Below are 20,183 nucleotides of genomic sequence, written 5' to 3' on the forward strand. Positions count from 1 at the left end.
CACTCTATAATCTACACTACTTCAAAGTCAGAATGGTAGAGCAGCTTGACTTTTATTAAATTCCAACCCAACAAACTCCCCTTGTAAAACGTCATTTATATGAATGATATGAGATTGGAAACTAGTCGGTTAGATTTAGGGAATAAGAAACAAATCCCATGAAAGTGTAATTTCCACAGGTAAAACTAATTTAAACTCGTCCATATCCTTAAGTTTAGGATAGTTAGCTTCAAAACGGTCCAGTTCTCCATTCTGGCTGCAACATTCCTCACAGCTGGCACGGTTCAAAACAACTTAAAAAGGGGGAAAATATCATTTTTAATGGGAAAGAAAACAAACAAAAAAGTAGCACACTAATGGTGATAATAATAAAACATTTTATTTTATAGCACTTTCTAAATACTCAAAAACACTTTACAAGAAGAGAGAAAACAATGAAAAGATGAATAAAAATAGAAACAACTTTTAAAAAGAGATAATACAATGTCAGTAGAATCGTGGGTATTTCAATGACCACCATGTTAGCGAGATAACAGTCCTACATGATAAAAAGTTATGGGATTAAATCAAACTGTTTGCACAATTTGCTTTTTTTGTTATCTGGCCAACAGCAACTAGTTGCTTATTGAAACATCCTGCAGGTAGGCGACGCCTAAATCCATCCTTGGAGCCGTTTATGGTAAAAACAAACGCTTAAGAATGGGATGGTGTGGGATCCAGAAGCGCGGACATACTCTTATTAGGCCAAAGTTTCTTCCAAACACAACAGCTACGTCCTGGATTGAAACCTGCTCCAGTTATGAGGAGGTGCAGACCTACGGCCACCTCACATTATCACAGCCAGTGCAGTTCTTGATGGTTGGTAACAGTGTTTAATAAAATAAGCACTTGCTTGCATGTAAAATGAACAAACCTTTTAACAGTCAAACTGGGACTTGAACCATTACCCTCCAGACCTGCTGCCCAACAGCAGATCCTTAAATCTACAATAACAACTAGAAACCAGAATGAGTGAGAAATACGAGATTTCTGTTGTGTGTTAAAACAAAACGAGGAGCACCAAATTGTTCTTAGAACACTGAGGAGCTTTTTTTTTTTTTTTTTTTTTTTTAATAACAGTTTCAGTCTTCACAACACACAGAATCCAAACTGTACATGTTGAAATCTTTCGTTATTTCTGAACAGCCAGTTGGGATGTTTCCATTGTGGCGGATTTTGGGGCTCTGTAACGGCTTTCTGAGAATAGTGGAAGTTCACAATCCAATTCACATCCAGGAGCATGTTGGAAAATGATTGGCTTTTGTAAACAAAAAAAAGTTTATTCTTTTTCCCACAAGCTGTAACAAAGTTAGGTTTAAACGAGAGGAAAAAAAAGGACTCTTGGCAAAATGTTGTGAAAACCTGGTGCTGCGGAATCCCGAATCCTTCAAGGTTTGGATAAAAAAATAGCTTTTTTGTTAAATAGATGGGAAAAGGGGATGGAGCAGGAAGAGACACTTCAGAATGAAAATGATAGATATTTTCCTATCTAGAGGAGCAGAGAAGACAAATTCATAGTGACAGGACAGATATCTTAACTTATATCCAGTACATGGCATAGATCATACATGAGGGTCAAGGCAACACATTGAAAAATAAAAAAACTAACTACTTAGGATTCAATCTCAACTAGTTCTTAACAGGCCCTTTTCCTGTTCCCAACGCAACGTTCCATTAACGGGGGGGAGGTGCTGCAGGTGTCGACTCCTCCCTCTTTGATGCTGGGTCCACGACAGGAGAAGAGGATGAGGAGGAGGAGGCAGATGTGGGTGTGTGACGGCGGTGGACGTGAGAGGATGAGGAGCAGTTGGTTCCCCGGGGAGTTGGGCGGATGAGGAGGACGTGGTCTCATTGATTGTAAAGCGAGCGCTGCTCCCAGGGCATGGGCTGGATGGTGCGGTGCACCGGAGAGGGTTTGAGCGTGGGCGCTCCGTTTGGATGAAGGTGGCCGATGGGGTTGATGGTGGTGAGGGGTCGCTGAGGGGCCAGTGAGAAAGTGTCCTGGTGCTTCGGCTGGAGGGAGAAAAGAGGGAGGGTTAATCAGACCCAGGAGCGAGTGCGTCTGTTCATAGAGTGACGCATGTGTTGGTGAGGCTCAAAATGCAGAAAGCAACAATGAGTAGAGATTAGCATGGAGAGCAGGGAATAAAAGACATTCAGGTCTGTTCTGGGTGGAGCCCAGTTAGCCAGAACAGCATTATTGGTCCTCAAATGTGAGGGTGGATCATAAATCCTTGCCAATTTTATGGATAGCTTCCCTCCGATCACTCGAGCTCCTTTTTAGCTGTATTGCTAAAGCAACTGATGAGGAGCAAAATCAAATGGCTGATTAAAGGGCAAAATAAATCTGTAGTTGAACCACTGGTTTATTACCAGAAGGTCACAGATTAGAGGGTAATTACTTTATGTTCAATGGCCAATTATCTGAATATTATAACATCAAAGTCTGATGAGAACAAAATCTGAGCAGTGAGATGATCTGAAATATGTTCCCTCAATTTCAGGGGTGTAGTCACATATACTCGTTTTCCAGATAGTTAAAGATATTTACCGTAATTTCCGGACTATAAGCCGCTACTTTTTTCCTACACTTTAAACATTGCGGCTTATTCTATGGTGCGGCTTATTCTACGGTTTTTTTCGTGGCGCACTATCACAACTATTGTGAATCAGTCATTTTTACTAAACCCTCATCAACATGGAAAATACTAGAAGAAAAGCATATGATGCGGCTTTTAAGTTAAAAGCGATCACTCTGGCGGTTGAAGAAGGAAATCGAGCTGCTGCGTAATCTTGGCATTACGGTAATCAATGGCGAGAAGGTGGAGACGCCCGCCTGAAGAACTGATCCAAAGCAAAAAGACGACAAAAGCTTTTAGACGTAAACATCGCAGGAGGCCCGAGCTTGAAAACGTTCTGGAAGACTGGGTCAACACACAGAGAGCAGGCGGCCGCGGTGTTTCCACTGTACAAACCAGACGGAAGGCAAAAGCAATCGCCACGGCGATGAAAATAGAAGATTTTAGAGGTGGGCCATCGGGGAGTTTTAGATTGTTCATTGTTTGAGTAAAAAAGCATAAACAACGTTATTAGTGTGTAGCTGATACAAACGTATATTTCAAGGTAGCTGCATTACAGACACCGTTAGAAAAAAAGCATTTACCGGTAGAATATATTTATGTTGCTAAGCGGATTAAATTAAAAGAAAAGTTAAAAAATCCTGATGTGATAAATTTCTGATATAATGTCTCTGTATAAACATACTAGTGAAAAGAGTGGCTGTTGTTTCTTACCCGTCTGTTTGTCACTCCTCAGTGACTCGTCTCTTACGGTAATAAAAACATCTACCGGTACTGAATGTTTTCAATCTAATTTTTCATATCACTACGTGGGATACCTGCGGCACTGCGGCTTGTATGAGTACAAAATTTATTTTCTTTCTAAAATTATATTATGCGGCTTATAATCAGGTGCGCTCTGTAGTCCGGAAATTACGGTATTATTTCTAGTTTCAGCAGAGTGCGTCACAATGATCATGAGACATGAGAAGATGTGATCAATGGGCGGCACTAAATAGAACCAAAGCGCTGAAGGGATGATTGGTAAGTCAAACAGCTGTGTTAGAGACAGATCACCGAGTTAGTAGTGTCCTAAGGCTGGAGAGTTGGGATCCAGAGCAGGGATAAAGACTGACCCATCACATGGCGTTTAGCCTGCTGCACTCTGAGGACACTGCTGGACACCTCCTCTCTGCTGACTACACACTGACAAAACCTGTCTCCTGTGCATATGCTGCCTGTTCTGAGGTTCAACCCAGGAGAGACGGGCGAAGATCGTGAAGAAACTACTCGCTAAGGCACCCGTGGTTCAGCAGGATGCACTTTTTTCCCCCCTCGTCACAGAATCCAGCTTCGTCTTTGTCCAACAACGAGGAACCCCCATCCCGTCAGAGACCAGGAGGACTGGCAGGTTAGCCAAATATTAGCCAGGGAATGAGGCAGGAGCAGTAGTGAGCAGCAGGAGGACGACTCCTTCCTGTCGATCTACATATGTTAAACAGATTCTTCTGAACTTATGGGTTCCTGAGGTTGACAGCGGACACCCAGGCAGCGACTGAGCACAGGGAGAGAGTTTCAGGTCAACTAGATCTTCTCTCCAAAGGCACTTATCGAGTGAGAGAACAGAGAATCCTCCTCTTCCTGTCTGTTTCCTCAGTAGTAGCCCATTAATTAGATATTCAACAGCAAGGGTCTTCCACACTGGCCCTCGTGTTCCACCACAGGCACGGCGGCCTCACGGGTACGGCTATCTGTGAGCGCCGTCTGCTCTGTGGCCAGCTGGTCACCGAACATTTGTGATCGCTTTTATCGTTTGGATGCAACAGCCCCCCCCCCCGTTGACTCACTCCATACACGATACACTAGTGTGCTGAGGTTTGGCTATTTTGGTGGCGACTCCACAGATTGTCTGTACCGTATGTGATGGACGGAGCGGCTTGAAAGGGAACTAAATGTTATGGCTGTAATTTGTGTTCCCTGAGGGAGAAGAATGAGGTACAGCACCTCTTTTTTGGACTGTCGTAGCTCTTGGAGCCAATGTTCCAGTAGATTGTCCCACTGTGCAGCCGGGCTCGGAGAAAAGCGGCTATCAAACCAAGTAATGACTGTAGAGACATCAATCTAAAAGGCCTCACGTCACCACAGGGGTGTGATATCCCATACAATATAATACAACCGTTGTTCCTGTTCCTCTCCTACCATGTCAAAGTCCAAGACACTATTAGATAAGCTAATCAATAGCTAATCAAATCTAACTGTCCAATGTTTAAAAATCCACAAAAGATTGATATTCTAAAGCGTGCAGCAGCTTTAGCCCTGACTGTGGAGGAAAACACAAGCTGATAACATGTCCCCATATATTCATCCTCATTAGTAAATGTAGACCCCAGCCCTGCACGGTCCCTCATATCTGATGGCTCTATCCTCAATTCATTCCTTTATTGGTTAAAAAAATTACCAGTGTCTCAGCAATCATGTCCCTCAGTTCTCCCAGAATGTTTCAGGAGCAGCAGACTAAAGCCTCAAATAATCACACAAGTATGTGTCCAGCAGAAGTCTCCACAACCTGCATCCTTCGACCTCGTTATGAACATCATCAAATACAGGAGCCAATGAAAACGGGTGAGTGGCGGGGGAGACTCCCGCTGGACACAAAGGATTGAAATATCAGTCCCTCTCTCCTGGTGTTAGTAGCCAGACAGGGAGAAGGCAGCGAGCCAGCAGAGAGCAGATGGCGGGTGTGTGGTGGGTCTCTCTCCTACCATGGAGTTGGCGCTCAGCCTAGTGTATCCCGAGCTCATCTCCTTTACCTCAGGCACCAGGGGCTGGAGCAGGGAGTAGGAGGAAGACGGGGTGGCACTGGAAGAGGAAACGTGTTTGTTGGAGGACGAGCTCCTCATGTTCTGCTGGCTACTCTGCGAGGATACCGACCTGGGATGGCCCTGCAGAGGGAAAACGAAAACCGGATCATCGCACAACCGCGTTAGGCGCGACACTCGGGAGGTTTGATCCCCGGTACCGACCTGGTGGGGATCAGGCACGGGCTGCCCACTCACACCGGCCCCCTGGCTGCCCTGTGACATGGGTGAGACGCAGTGAGAGGACAAGGAATCCTGCTGGGCATGTCTTCCATGCTGTGGCTGCATCATGGAGTTTGCGCTGTTCTGTTGCTGCTGCTGCTGCTGCTGTTGTTGTTGTTGTTGCTGCTGCTGCTGCTGCTGCTGCTGTCGTTGCTGCTGGCGGCGAGCCGTACCGGAAAAATTGGAACGTCGACCGCCCGACTGAAGAGGGGTAGGAGGAGGACAGAGAAAAACAAGGAGGGGTTCGGGTGAATCATTTCTCTTTGTTCACTGTGGGAATTTGTGACAAAGTGAAGCAAGACGGATGAATGTGATGACGATTTTTCAGAGTACTTTTCACACCGAATCCGATTATTCTAAGTACGCACGTCCTTTACTGCTCATTTCAAACGTCCTTCAATGCTTCCTCTTCTCTACTGTTATGACGAGATGGAGTGGTCAAATTTTACACACACACACAACCACACAAACACAGCTCAAACATACACCAATTCTTTCCCGTAAACGTAGAGTTTTCCAAACATTTCCTTTACATATATTTCCACTGCAGTTACGAAGATGACAAATACGGCCAGGAAAGGTGAGGATTGCTTTTTGGAGTCTGAAACCAGATTCAAAATCCAATTTACTTTACTTCACAATGTGCAATTAAACAACTAGCACACCACTTAACACTTTCAGAGAGTGCTTTCAATGTTACCAATTCATTTCACTCACATCTTTAGCAATTTGGGGAAAAAAAATAATCCTGTTTCATTTCAAACACTTGGTCATTTAATCGTCTGTGGGATTTATATTTTTTGGATTCCTGGTGAAAAACTATATATATTTTTTTGGTTTCATTTTTAGGTGTCATTGCTGACACAACTATCATGTAACAAAAGGTAAAATAAAAAGACCTTAATAACTCCAACACAACACAGATTTGAACAAGGCCTTTTGTTTCCAAAGGGGTTGGAGCTTGCGGATTATTTCCCGATGTTTTTGAGAGCTAAAGCTCAGCCTTCCGTTCCTGATGGGTTGGAAGCAGAGTGAACCAGACGACAGCATCAAGACGAGACAAATCTACACCCGAGCTGATCACGAGTGTTCAGAACCTCTCCGGTTCCTGCATGAGTTGCCCCTAACTCGCAGCTGCGCTCCAATCTGCCAACGTCACCTCGCACACAGACACATGCACACTCGCGCTCACACCAACCTGGTTTTTGGCCGCGGCGCTGCAGCGGTGCTGGGCCAGGTCCAGCATGGTTCGGTAGCTCTTAAAGCAGGACGGGCAGTTGAACCGGTTCTTAAGAACCAACCCCATGCATACACACAGATACACACACAGACACACACACACAAGTTTTTGATTACTAGGCTTGTCAGGGACATGGACTGAATTTGTGTTCAGTAGTTCAGATGTCTGACCCTGGCCCTAAACTCGGCCCGCCCTGCTCTCGCCCTCACTACCCAGCATGCTTTCACTTGAGCGGGACAGGACAGAAGGTCAACAGAAACAGTACATGCACAAACTCCATCTAATCCAACACAATCAGTGCACAGTACGGCTTTCATCTCACTCACACACTCACATATACATGCAGGAATAGAAGGGACGTGTGTCTAGTACATATGTGTATACATATAGTCTTTACCACCACGTCACCACGTCAGAATTCTGGACATTTTCACGTTCAACAGCAGAGCACGACGTCAATCCAGGAAAGATTATGACTGTCCCATAAAACTAATTTACAGGTCTTCTCAATTTAAATGCCCATATTATTTATTGTTAACACTAAAACTGATCATCAGTTACTAGCAGGATTTCTCTCCTTGCTCCCTATACGAGCCAGACACAGACAGTTTGGGTGTTTAGCTCGAAATCTGCAAATTTTGGGCATTCGGCTCAGGTAAAGTATTTTTAAAAATCACACTTCTGAAGTAGGCAGGGCCGTGGCTCAGCATTATTTCAAACTTTAATGTTATGTACTGTATATTGCTGAATTACAGTAGATTGGTGGTACACCGGTAAAACCGTTGTATTTTCGGCCCACTTTAAGGAAGTGTAAAAACTAGAAATTCCATTTTCGGGGGGGAGACAGATGGACCCCAGCTAGTAAAGCAGGAAACATGTTGTTTTTCATGCATGAGCACATGAAGTTAGGATAAAAATAACCAAGAAATCATTTTCAAACTATTGTGCAAGTTCAAATCCCCCTGTAGAATAAAAATGCACCAGTTATTTATAATCTAACTATTATCATTATCAGAAAAAGGTATTCGTTTGATCCTGGTATACTACACGAGAGGAAAAAATGTAATGTCTGAATCAGTTAAAATGGGAAAGATAAATCAGGACTGCAAACATCAGACTAAACAATTAACCAGTGCAATAGGTGGTTTGCAGGTGATGTCACGACTGCAGATGGGGGGGCAGGAAGTTTATTGCCCACAGAGAAAGAGGGAAGATCTGGTGTTGCCTATGGCTGCAGCAACTGGTCAAATAGAGTTGGGGAAGCTACGTCCACATTCTGAAAAAGTACGGTAGTCACTCACAAAACAGGAGAAACTTAAAAATCCAGCCAAAAAACAGTGGCAGATGTGGATTAAACACCTCCACCTCAAATCAGGAGACGCCAGGAGGGGAGTCAGACAATGTAATGACCACTTCATAACAGGTACGGCTGCAGGCATGAAACGACATGCATAGCTGGCTAAAAATGTTAAAAATACAAACCAGTGTGTCCTGAAATTCCAGGAAACATAACTAACTGTGACATCATCCTGTGGAGTTTGCTCTTTAGGTGGTTATTTATCTTTGTTTTAGCAATTCTCGCTCCACTTTCTGTCACAGCCAGTTCGCAATAAAATCTCTGTTCCAACTAGAAGTAGGAAAAATCCCTGGATCATATTCCACTGTGTCTTACTATTTTAAGATGATACCTGCCATGTGGAAGCTCACATGATGTTTTTGCTCATCCACTTCCTGTCCCATTTGAACGTTGTGCGCCATCGTACTGACAAGATTGCAAACCACCTATAGAAAGAAGCCCTAGAGATCTAAAACACGCTATAGATCACACACTTATCATGCACCAAACTAGTCACAATTTTACGTTTTATAGCTTTTGGCTGCTTCAGCTGAATGAACAATCACAGCACAACCTGCAGGCATGCCAATAAATGCTGCACTCCACAGTTTTTTAGTTTACTGTGCACAATTATACACATAAGAAAGGTTTTAGAAGAAATACACCAGCGTGCCCCAGATACATGCAAACAGAATGTCATTGTGAGCATATTTGAGCCTTTTCTTCCACGTGTCTCTGGTGACCACTTGTTTTTGGATCTCACTTTCCAGCTGTGTGTGTGTGTGTGTCTGTACAGAATTTCTGTTTGACGTTTTCATGCTTTCTTTCCACAAATTCTTGCCCTTTACTTGCAACACTAGGAAAATGTTGAAGCTCTCATGCTCAAACTGAATGTAAAGGACGAACATGGTTGTCACAGCGATGATTGATTTATTTTTAAATCAGAGAAGGCTGTGACGACACACTCGTGAAACTTGAAAACACCAATTTATTACCCCAACTACAACTGCACAACTCAATTGCATGTAAACACGTTGACACCCAGAAAATGCGACTGTAAATCGTCCTTTTCTGCATATTAACTGGATTTAAACTACACAACACATGTGCTCATGACCCACACCCCCCGCACTTGTGTATGACCCCAGAAGAAAAACAAAATCACCATGACCACGAGGGACATCGTGCATCTCATCTGCACAATAAGAGCCACGTACATTACACACGAGGTGAACAACGCTGTACGGTTATCCATCTTTCTGTTCTACCAAATTCTGGTCTGCTGCCTGTGTAATATATGACATAAAGGAACTGGAAAGGGGGCCGTATGGACAGACTGACCACCACATATCACCCCCTAATCCTGAGGAGGATGCCGTCCCATCATTTATTCGATTTTGGGTTTGCTGATGGCAAACAACATTAGTTAATTCTCAACTTTGTCCCTTAATTTTTCATTGAAATGCTCCAACAACTCACAGAATGCAGCCTTAAACACAGCAGTGCAGACGCCACTCTCTAACACACACCTGGGTCGATGCGGCAGCGGTGCAGCGGTGCTGGGCCAGTTCCAGCATGGTCCTGTAGCTCTTGCAGCAGGAGGGGCAGTCGAAGCGGTTTGGACCATCGTCGTGGATCCTCTGATGGTTGCGGAGGTAGCGAGCTAAGCGGAAGGCCTTCCCACACAGGTCGCACATGTAACGTTTCTGACCGTGGATTCGCATGTGGTTGCGCAAGGACATGTAGTTGGTGTAAGGCTTGTTACAGAAGTCACATCTGTAATAAAGGTCCATCAATGTGATTAGGCATTTTTCAACATTTCCTGGGGAAAAAAAGAACTACAAAAATCAACAAAACAAACAAAAATAACCATTAAAGCCTACTTGAAGTCCCCAGTTCTGTGAGTGAGTTTGTGGTTGAGCAAGGAACTGGCGTGCTTGTAAGCGCAGCTGCACAGGTCACAGACATATGGTTTTTCATCTGACTCCATATCATCTGCTGCCGTCGTTGCTGCCGCTACAGAGGCGCGGGACTCCAAGGACAGAGTGGAGTTGGACAGTGACGCTGAGGATAGATTGGAAGTAGAGAGGGCTGCAGAGGATGAAGGGAGCTGACTGCACCAGCTAATGGTTGAACTTGGCTGTCACAAGGAAGAGGAGAAATATATTAACACACATACATTAACAGTGCACCCACATGTGAGCTGAAAGAAAGATGACCAGTGCATCACTCATCTCTCAATACAAGATTGCTGCTGACTGGGTGTAAATTATGCATTGATGCAAAAGGTGTAAGCACATGCGTATGTTACCAGGCACAAGGTGACAAACACCATGTAGGTGCTCCATAAATTACATTTCTTTCAAGTGAGGCCTCTCATGTGATCTATAAAATCCCATAACTGCTGTTTAAAAAAAGTAATAAAGCCAAACAATAATAAAAACTGGCAGACAGATTCTAAAGATCAGGGGTTTGCACTTAAAAATGCACATTTTGTCTGAAAATTCCTGTCTGGCCAGTGCTCAGACACATCCGTTTACCGCTTTCCCCGCTAAGAGGGAATGGGCACACTGCTATCTCCTTCACATAATACACTTACAGCACAAATCAGAATGTAATTGACATCCAAGAGAAAAGTCTCCTGTAAACTGAATTTTAAGAGAACTCAAAGAAACATGAGCCAATAGCCGTATGCAATAAAACATCCCAACTACGTTAACCAAGGTCAAATGTGGGAAGCAAGTATAATAACCCCCCTGCCAAGCGGAGACTGCTATAACCAGACCTGAAGAGTATTTTAAACATACTCTGAGCAATCCACCTTTCCCAACGCTCGGTGCACTCCCAGTTATAAGAGAAAGAGACATCATAAAACTGTAATCTTGATGCTCTCTAGCAATGCAAATCAAAACCACAATGTCTTCAACCATTGATCTACAAAAACAGAGCAAAACCCTGAACTTCTTGCAACTAATTCATTCTGTATACTGTCTATATCACAGCTTAAACTAACTAATGAGTGAGTTGGTTGGCAAATACAAACGCTCAGGGCGTTTGTATTTGGACAAGTGTGGCAACAACTACTGAAAGCTCTGGGACTTCACAGCAAATTCAAGTTTTGGAAACCATGGCAACATCCTCCCACAGCATAAACGAAGTGCAAAAGATGCACTGATGGCAAACACAGTTCACAAGTATTAAAAACATGTTTGCAAATGCCTGGAAGTCTTTGCTGCGTGCAGAGAATCTGCCGCTGAAGGCGCCCGTGAAAGCAGCGTAGTCCGCCGTCACAAAGAGGTCTTTCTAAGTCCTCCGCGGGGCGTCTTCCGTTCCCGTTTCCTGTGGGACACTCTGGTCGTGTTTACTTTGAGCCGCCTGCCAATAACGTGGATGGCCTTGTGCAAATTGCCAATTTTAGCCTCCGCCAATTAACAGCGTTTCATTAAAATTGTGAATTCACGCAGCAGCCTGTAAACTAACAGCGGCACTTGGACACAGTGCTACCCCGTGGTGATGGACGGGTCCCGTTAGCTGTGCGTGCTAGGTTAGGCTGAGGCAGCCAGTGTTGTTGGATGCTTGCCTTGACTCTGTGATGCTCCAGAGTGCATACCTCTAATTAAAGTCTTAGGGCAATTCGACCCTGCCATACTTATACGAATACAAGTTCAATTCCGTTAGCCCAGAGCAGAACCTAGAATATGTACAAATTACGGAACAGCTAATAGTAACTAGCCACTTAGCTTTGCCGCTAACTAGGCCGTGAGCCGCTCAGCATGAAGATGGGAGCGATGCTAGCCAGCTGCAGCCGCTGAACAGTGTCAATAAACAGCTCTCAGGCCAACACCTGACCAGCAACCCGTGCACAGAAAGACAATACACAGTGCCTATGAAGAGATTATTCATTTAACTCTCTGATACTGCTATTAAAAATTGCTCCCTGGGGTCGCCAGCCATTGGCTGTGGGGAGATGGCTTTCTTACTCCGGAGTCGTTCGGATCCTTTTTCCAGAACAATTGAGAGCAGTGACCAAAAGACTCTGTCGATGTCACGTAATTCACTCCGTTTCTATCTTGAAAGTCTCCATGTGTGGTGCCGGTGTTTGTCCTGGCATACATCGTGGGCTTCCAGATTCTTTGAGTTTTTATGGTTGAAAAGAAATTAGGCTGCTTTGTAGAGATCTTCTTCCGAAAAGAAAAAATATTTCCTCTGTGAAATGAGCGTTTTGGCGGCGGACATGTCGGAGCATGTGGAGCGTTACTGCCGCCTACTGGACCGGAGCGGTACCGTAGCCAAAATAAACTGAGCCACTTATTAACCTTTCAAACTGAAAATATACTGCCTATATATTTCAATATTGTGGTGGAATTCTAAAAATATAATAACATTAAAAATTCATATTACGCTATTTTTGTGCAGTATTTTTATTGTCATGGTTAATATTGTGGATGGTGTTATTGTTGTCAGCTGCAGCACAACAATTTTTTTAATCAATGTATTATCATTACATCTCACAACAATAAACCTGCACCAGGTAGATTTGTTACGCCCTGTAGACTTTTACCTGGTTGAACTTTGATCACATGAAGAACACCCAGTAATCTTTCACTTTCAGGCTTCGTGAGAAAACATGGGCTTGCTGTTCTAAAAACGGAGTAAGTAAATGCAAATTGCTGCTTTTGAAAACTACATATATTTTTCTTATTGTTAGTTTGTTTCTTTAATGAATATGGTAATTTCCAAATAATTTCGTTATTTCTCTTGTGTCTGCATTTAGTTTCACTCTCAGCAGCAGTATTCAACATGGAAAGGTACCTAAATACTTTTAAAATCTAAATTCTTTTTTTAAATGCAATAATAAACAATTTTGATATATTTAGATAATCATTTTAACTTAAATATACTATACTCTAAATGTAAAAAGTTAGAGGTTATTTTCTGTCATTGTATCTGTGAAAAAATAAAATAAAAATCATTGGGAAAGAAATGGAAACTGAATGGAAGTCAGGCAAAAAGTTAACCCAGATTGTTTTATCATAAGATTTTTACTCTTTGAATATTAATTTCTAATTTTGACTTTGTTCCTGCTTTAATTCCGATTATTTCTATATTGAAGCAGTTTAATTCAAATATTTGATTTATTATAAAAATAAACTTAGCATGTTTGATTATAGAATCATTAGAGTAAATGGAAAGAATTTGCTATGAGGATAAAAACAAACTGTTCTTCTCAAACATGAATAATTGTGTTGATCAGGACCCACCAGGGGAGACCAAACTCTCCTGTAGCCAGCTGTGCTTCATTGAAGAGCAGCCATTCAAAGGGCAGCCAGATCGACTTTAGAGGCCATCATGAACCCTTGGAAAAGAGGCAAGTATCAGCATCAGAATCTTTACAACAAGATAAATATATAACAGTGCATTCTAACAGGGTGTGTATTTTCTATAAATCCATTTGGGTGGGTCTACAGTCTTCGCACATCTCATCAACAGAAAAATGAACTTTATTGAACTTATTTAAAGACAATTTCATATTTAATATAAAGCAACTTCTGCAGGTTGCTGTATTAAGCAGAGCTTACATACAGCACAAACACTCCCACCGTAAGAGTTTAAACTATTAGTGCTTCTGTTCTTCTCAAACATGAATAATTGTGTTGATCAGGACCCACCAGGGGAGACCAAACTCTCCTGTAGCCAGCTGTGCTTCATTGAAGAGCAGCCATTCAAAGGGCAGCCAGATCGACTTTAGAGGCCATCATGAACCCTTGGAAAAGAGGCAAGTATCAGCATCAGAGTCTTTCTAATAACTATAATAATAGAGATACAGAGCCTACTGATACTCAGTGCATTCTGTTTTTATTAAGGCTCAAAAAACAAAATGAATAAATTAGTTTTGAAATAGGTTGATGATGCTTGTCATAGATGAGGACTAATTTATTTCCCAGTGAGTGGTGTTGCCTTCATGTGATAGCGAGTATAGCACAAAGAGGGTGAACACTGTGTAGTACATATATACAGATGTACATAGTGCCAATGAGTGAGGAAATTCAGTATAAAAAAATGCATAACTTTCCCTTTTTATCTGCACAAGTGTAAAATGAAAGGTTACTTCTACATAGAAAAGTGTTCGATATGAAATCGAACCTTGTGATGGAACAATAAAATCCTGGTTAAATATTGCCCACAAAGTGTCTCCAGCCATAAAATGAATGAGCAAAGTCATGAACAATAAAATACATTTTATTCACCATGTGCTCAGAGTCCAGGGGCAGAAGTCCGCTCATCAGGATTCTGTGGCGTACCAAACAAATCTCCAGTCCAAATTTAAGGTGTGCAACATAAGAACCTCTGTCATCTGATAATAATACACCTGAATTCATTGCTTGGCTGTTAGTCTCATTTAGTCTTATATGCTTGGTTACAGATGCTTGAAGCAAAGGTTGACACGTTTGTGACGACCGAGTTGCAAAACTTTCAAAGGATTCTCAGTCTCAACGACGTTGAGGAGTCAGAAGCTCAGAGGACAGAGGAACATGAGAGGGAGGACGAGGGCAGCAGGGAGGCCTTTCTAAAGTTCACACTGTCAATGCTGAGGAGCATGAAGGAGCACCAACTGGCCGACTGTCTTCAGACCAGTAAGACATTCACAATGGGAAGAGAGCAAAGATGAAGCACTGAAACTGTTGTGGCATCAACAACAACTGCAACAACATCAATTATCTATTTCATTAGGTGGTCCTATAGTTGTCGCTGATACTTGTATCTCCATGAAAACACAAACCACTGAAGAATTTAACAATATTCCTCAGAATTCCTGACTGTAGGCAGAGTTATCCAGGTACTGAGGATGAAAGGCAAGCCCAGTCCTAAAAATTCGCACCACCGCTATCATGCTGCACTCTTTGTAGAAGGTGCTTTTGGTCGTCTACAGCTTCAACATTTTGTCAACCTCTAGCCGTTGTGGTCATGACCAAAACAACTGTGGACTTGCCTGTCCACAGAATAGACTTTCAACAAGCTTCACATTTGTCCAGGTGCCCTCCAACCAAGCTGGGACGGGCAGCTTTGCTGTTGTTTGTCTCCAGCGGCTTCCTTTTAGTGAACCTTCCCTGACAACTAGGTGGACTTTGCCTCTTATTATGGAAGCATGTGTCTCAGATGCATCGAGAGAGGCAAGCAAATCCCGTTTGGGTTGGCTTTTACCTGAATTATCATTTTTCAAATTGCTCTTGCTGATGTTTTAGTCACTTATCCACTTTTTGGCACATTTGTGGTCTTTTTTTAAGCTTCGTGATGCTTTGACCAATCAGTGGATAAATACCCTCCAAAAAAAATTAAAAAAATAAATCTTTATCCAAAAAAAATTAAAAAAAATCAATTTTATTTATATAGCGTCTTATACAATCAAAATTGTTTCAAGGCGCTTTCCAGAATCCCAGGGCCTGACCCCAGACAAGCAACAGTGGCAAGGAAAAACTCCCCTTTAACAGGAAGAAACCTTGAGCAGGACCAAGCTCATGTAGGGGGACCCTCCTGCTGATGGCCGGTTGGGTTAACTTTGGGTTAAACCAACCCTAGGCTCCAATGTGTTCTAGTTATTTACTTCTTTTAAGCTACTACATAAGTGGACCAAAATATCTTCTTCAGTCTACATAACTGATTAAAAACCTATACTGACTTGATTAACCTATTATTTCATATTAAAAATTATTCGGATTAAATGAAGAATCAGATTAAAACAACAGAAAACTACAAAATGCAAATAAAATGGAAATAAATGAACAATATGCATCTTTTTCGTTTCAGGGGCTATTGTTCCTACGTGCCAATCCAGACTGAAATCATCTCTTAAACAGAAGTTTGGATGTATTTTTGAGGGCATTCCCATGGCGGGAAAGCCCTCGCTCCTGAATGACATTTACACGGAGCTCTACATCTCTGAGGGAGGAAGCGGAATGATCAACGATGAACACGAAATCAGACAGATCGAATCATCCTTCAGGCAAACTTCGGGACAAGACATACAGATCAATTACGAAGACATCTTCCACCCCAGCTGTGATCGGCCGGTCAGAACGGTGCTGACCAAAGGGGTGGCCGGCATCGGGAAAACTGTCTTGATGCGCAAGTTCACTCTGGACTGGGCTGAAGACAAAACCAACCGCAGCATTCACTTTACATTTCCCTTCGCTTTCCGAGAGCTGAATGTGCTGAAGGAAAAAGAGTACAGCTTGATCAAACTTCTGCATCTTTTCTTCGTCGACATTAAAGAGGCAGAAATCTGCAACTTCGATGATTTCGCAGTGGTGTTCATCCTTGACGGTTTGGATGAGTGTCGCCTTCCTCTGGATTTCTACAACAACAAGACCATTTCTGATGTTACACAGCCTGCCGCCGTGGATGTACTGCTGACAAATCTCATCTGTGGGAACCTCCTTCCTTCTGCTCGGCTCTGGATCACCACACGGCCGGCGGCAGCTAGCGTGCTTCCGGCCCAGTGGGTAGACCGGGTTACCGAGGTGAGGGGCTTCACTGACACTCAAAAGATGGATTATTTCAAGAAAAGATTTAAAAAGGAGGAGCAAGCTGAGAGAATCATCGCCCACATCAAACAGTCAAGAAGCATCCACATCATGTGCCATATACCGATCTTCTGCTGGATTACTGCTTCGGTCCTGGAACCCGTGTTGAGATCAGATAAGAAGGCGGCGCTCCCCAAGACCCTGACCGAAATGTACATCTGCTTCCTGTTGGTTGAACTCAAACTAATGAATGAAAAGCTCAACAGACCTGAAACAGATACACTGTGGAACACCCAGACCTGCGAAACCACCATGGCACTGGGAAAACTGGCTTTTGATCAGCTGCAGAAAGGCAACTTGATCTTCTATGAATCGGACCTGATAGAATCCAAAATCAATACCTCTGAAGCCTCGCTCTACTCGGGACTGTTCACCCAGATTTTCAAAGAAGAGTGCGGTCTGTTCCTGCAGAAAGTGTTCTGTTTCGTCCACCTGAGCATTCAGGAATTCCTGGCTGCTCTCTATGTCTTCGTCACCTTCTTCAACACTGGTGTCAACGTGTTGTCAGAACTGCAACCGAGGTCCCTTTCGTGGTCTGAGCTGTTTAATTTCCAATCAAAAGAACAAATGTTCTTCAAAAGTGCTGTAAAAATGGCCTTAAAAAGTCAAAACGGACACCTGGACTTGTTCCTCCGTTTCCTCCTGGGCTTATCAATGAAGAGCAGCCATGTTCCTCTACAAGGCCTGCTGAAGCTGGCAGAGCCCAGCTCATATGACAATAGCGAGACAGTGCAGTACATCAAGCAAAAGATCCAAGAGAATCCATCTCCAGAAAGGTGCATCAACCTGTTTCACAGCCTGTATGAGCTCAAGGACATCTCTCTGGTGGAGGAGATCCAACAGTGCTTGAGTTTGGGAAGACTTTCCACAGACAAGCTCTCCCCTGCTCAGTGGTCAGCTCTGGTTTTCCTGTTGTCATCAGAAAAGGACATGGAAGTCTTTGACCTCAGGAAGTACTCCGCTTCAGAGAAGGGTCTCCTGAGGCTCTTGCCAGTGCTCCACATCTCCAAAGCAGCTGTGTAGGGGCTCTCATTAACCGAGTCAAAATAGTAGAATATCAAAGCAGATACTTGTTGACCACATTTGTGCATGTTCCTTGCAGGCTCAGTGACTGTAACTTGTCAGACAGAAGCTGCGAAGCGCTGGTCTCTGTTCTTACGTTGAAAACCTCCAGCCTCAGAGTTCTGGACCTCAGCAACAACAGTCTGATGGACTCGGGAGTGAAGACGCTTTCCTCTGGATTAGCGAGTCAACACTGTAAACTGGAAATTCTGAGGTCAACATTATTATCATTATTTTAGAAAATGCTAACCAATCAGTGCTAAACCTAAACGTGCAGTGTTTACGGGTCCAGATCTTTTACAAAGACGCCTTAAGGTTCTTCGGAACGTAACTCGATGTGATGACTTTTTGCGTTGACTTGTGATTTCAGGCTGTCTGGCTGCCAGGTCACAGAGGAGGGCTGTGCTGCCTTGGCTCATGCCCTGAGTTGCAACCCCTTCCATTTGAAAGAGCTGGATCTGAGCTACAACTACCCAGGTGATCTGGGCACCAAGCAGCTCATGGCTGCCCTGGAGAATCCCCGCCTGCAGCTGACGACTCTCAGGTACGGTGACAGAATCAGAGGTAATCAGATGTTACCAATCGGAGGTCATTTCTTCTCAGGATGGATACCTGCCATATGTTCACAAAAATTACCAGTGAGACTAATCATCCCCCTTCTATGGCCATTTATTTAGTTTTTTAAGAGTTGTTTTCAGCACATTAGAGAATTGCATTGACACACATATATATTGTCCTCAGTTTGGAACATGGTGGAATTCAGAGGCTGAAGCCAGGTCAGAAGAAATGTAAGTGGGTGTTTATCTACCTTTTCCATTTATGTTGAACTGGTAATATATGAACTGATCCAAATGTAAAAAGTTTAAAAAAAAACAAAAAACTCTTGCCATCAGACGCCTGCGAACTCATGCTGGACCCAAACACTGCAAATAACAATCTCGCTCTGTCTGAGGACAACAGACGCGTGACATTGGTGCAGAGGGCGCAGCCGTACCCGGATCATCCGCACAGGTTTGGTCACTGGAATCAGGTGATGTGTAAAGAAGGGCTGACTGGGCGCTGTTACTGGGAGGTGGACTGCGAGGGCTGGGTTAACATTGGCGTGGCCTACAAGAGAATCAAAAGAAAAGGGCAAGATGACGACAGTTGGATCGGTCAGAACGACGCCTCCTGGAGTCTGGTGTGCCATGATAAGTTCTCAGCCAGTCACAAAAACCAAAGGATTGTCATACCCATGCAGCCCTCCGGTGGCAGCAGCAGAGTGGCGGTGTATCTGGACTGGCACGCCGGCGCTCTGTCATTCTACAGAGTCTCATCCAACGCGCTGGTTCACATCCACACCTTCCACAGCACATTCACCGAACCTCTGTATCCTGCGTTTGGGTTTGTGCTGAGCTCCGAGTCGTCGCTTTCTCTGTGTCAAATGTGAGGAGGTGAAAACGGTCGAGGCTGCAGTTTAACTGAAACGGAATTAGTCACCGTTACCTGAATAGGAAACGATGACCGCTAACATCCACATGAATTGTGATTGAATATGGGTTGCTAGGTTGTTGTAAACTGTATCTTTGATGATAGAACTATTGTGGGATTTTTAAGCCTATTCTGCTGCAGTGTTTTGCAGAGGTTGGTTCTTTTCTTGAGATTAGCCGAAATATCACCACTGTGGGAGTTCTGTGAGGTTTCGACTTCGCAATCTCCATCATCACATCCGTCTCGAGCTCTGTTGATCTTTTCTCACTTGTTGTACCCCCCCTGCGTCGGCCACCTGACCGATTCAGCCGACTGCCGAACGACTAATCAATCCTTTCGACCATCCAGATTGGCCAAATTCACCTGCACAGCCTGAGGAGAAACGCCCGCAGACACACACACAGACCACAGTGGTGACACATTGCCTCTGTATATGAGTTTAAGTGTGCATATATGTGACAATTAATGTTTAAAATCTCTAAAAAAAATTCTCTATATATTGATGTGTTTGAAGACACCATATAGAGAATTCATAGTGTATTGTAGTAGCCATCGAAATTACAACAAAGGGTTGCCTGGAAAACTGAAGTCAACTTATTTTCGTCACACATTTTTTGTCAGGCCCAGTTTAGCAACTTCATCTGTTAAAATTTGATCCAGTTGTAATAAATCAAGTAAAAACATTAGCATCAACTGATTTTCTCCATTTTATATCGCATGAACACATTCGATTTTCTGTCATGTTTTTGCATTTGTTTCAATGAAACGCTGGATTTTATTTACATGGAAATCAAGAATTTTTGATTGAGAAAATAA

The 20,183-nt window shown here is 43.3% G+C and overlaps 2 protein-coding genes and 1 long non-coding RNA gene across 5 annotated transcripts; 2 read left to right on the top strand and 1 right to left on the bottom strand.

The window, feature by feature from the left end:
* Positions 1–357: 357 nt before the first annotated feature.
* LOC105416399 (zinc finger protein 384-like) lies at positions 358–12,491 on the bottom strand. Of its 3 annotated transcripts, none has more exons than XM_029836508.1 (7): positions 12,234–12,491; positions 10,137–10,393; positions 9,783–10,029; positions 6,876–6,965; positions 5,621–5,878; positions 5,408–5,539; positions 358–2,052 (listed from the first exon to the last, which is right to left on the bottom strand). In XM_029836508.1, the coding sequence occupies exons 1-7, from the start codon at positions 12,366–12,368 to the stop codon at positions 1,888–1,890; spliced, it is 1,284 nt and encodes a 427-aa protein (XP_029692368.1). In that variant the 5' UTR covers positions 12,369–12,491; the 3' UTR covers positions 358–1,887. The 3 variants fall into 3 exon arrangements, with proteins under 3 accessions (XP_029692368.1, XP_029692367.1, XP_011601870.1); XM_029836507.1 differs by having other exon boundaries at positions 5,360–5,539; positions 12,234–12,489; XM_011603568.2 differs by lacking the exon at positions 6,876–6,965 and having other exon boundaries at positions 5,360–5,539; positions 12,234–12,486.
* Positions 12,492–12,816: 325 nt separating this feature from the next.
* LOC115250017 (uncharacterized) lies at positions 12,817–13,615 on the top strand. Its single transcript, XR_003888598.1, has 3 exons — positions 12,817–12,905; positions 13,028–13,061; positions 13,508–13,615. It is a non-coding gene; the product is annotated as an uncharacterized lncRNA (long non-coding RNA).
* A 901-nt stretch (positions 13,616–14,516) lies between these two features.
* LOC101063052 (protein NLRC3-like) lies at positions 14,517–20,088 on the top strand. Its single transcript, XM_003964298.2, has 7 exons — positions 14,517–14,582; positions 14,678–14,888; positions 16,060–17,854; positions 17,938–18,111; positions 18,268–18,441; positions 18,639–18,685; positions 18,791–20,088. The coding sequence occupies exons 2-7, from the start codon at positions 14,678–14,680 to the stop codon at positions 19,324–19,326; spliced, it is 2,937 nt and encodes a 978-aa protein (XP_003964347.2). The 5' UTR covers positions 14,517–14,582; the 3' UTR covers positions 19,327–20,088.
* The last annotated feature ends 95 nt before the right edge of the window (positions 20,089–20,183 follow it).

Source organism: Takifugu rubripes, chromosome 5 (assembly GCF_901000725.2).
Source record: "Takifugu rubripes chromosome 5, fTakRub1.2, whole genome shotgun sequence".
Classification (NCBI taxonomy): Eukaryota; Metazoa; Chordata; class Actinopteri; order Tetraodontiformes; family Tetraodontidae; genus Takifugu; species Takifugu rubripes.

Bases quoted from the DNA above. Each gene is read 5' to 3' on its own strand.
- LOC105416399 (XM_029836507.1), bottom strand. From the start codon at position 12,368: ATGTATGCCAGGACAAACACCGGCACCACACATGGAGACTTTCAAGAT. The intron at 10,394-12,233 runs GTAAGAAAGCCA...TCCTTGTGACAG, and splicing joins AGGATCCGAACGACTCCGGA to CCAAGTTCAACCATTAGCTG. The intron at 10,030-10,136 runs GTAGGCTTTAAT...CCTTTATTACAG, and splicing joins CACAGAACTGGGGACTTCAA to ATGTGACTTCTGTAACAAGC.
- LOC101063052 (XM_003964298.2), top strand. From the start codon at position 14,678: ATGCTTGAAGCAAAGGTTGACACGTTTGTGACGACCGAGTTGCAAAAC. The intron at 18,112-18,267 runs GTCAACATTATT...TTGTGATTTCAG, and splicing joins TGTAAACTGGAAATTCTGAG to GCTGTCTGGCTGCCAGGTCA. The intron at 18,686-18,790 runs GTAAGTGGGTGT...TCTTGCCATCAG, and splicing joins GAAGCCAGGTCAGAAGAAAT to ACGCCTGCGAACTCATGCTG.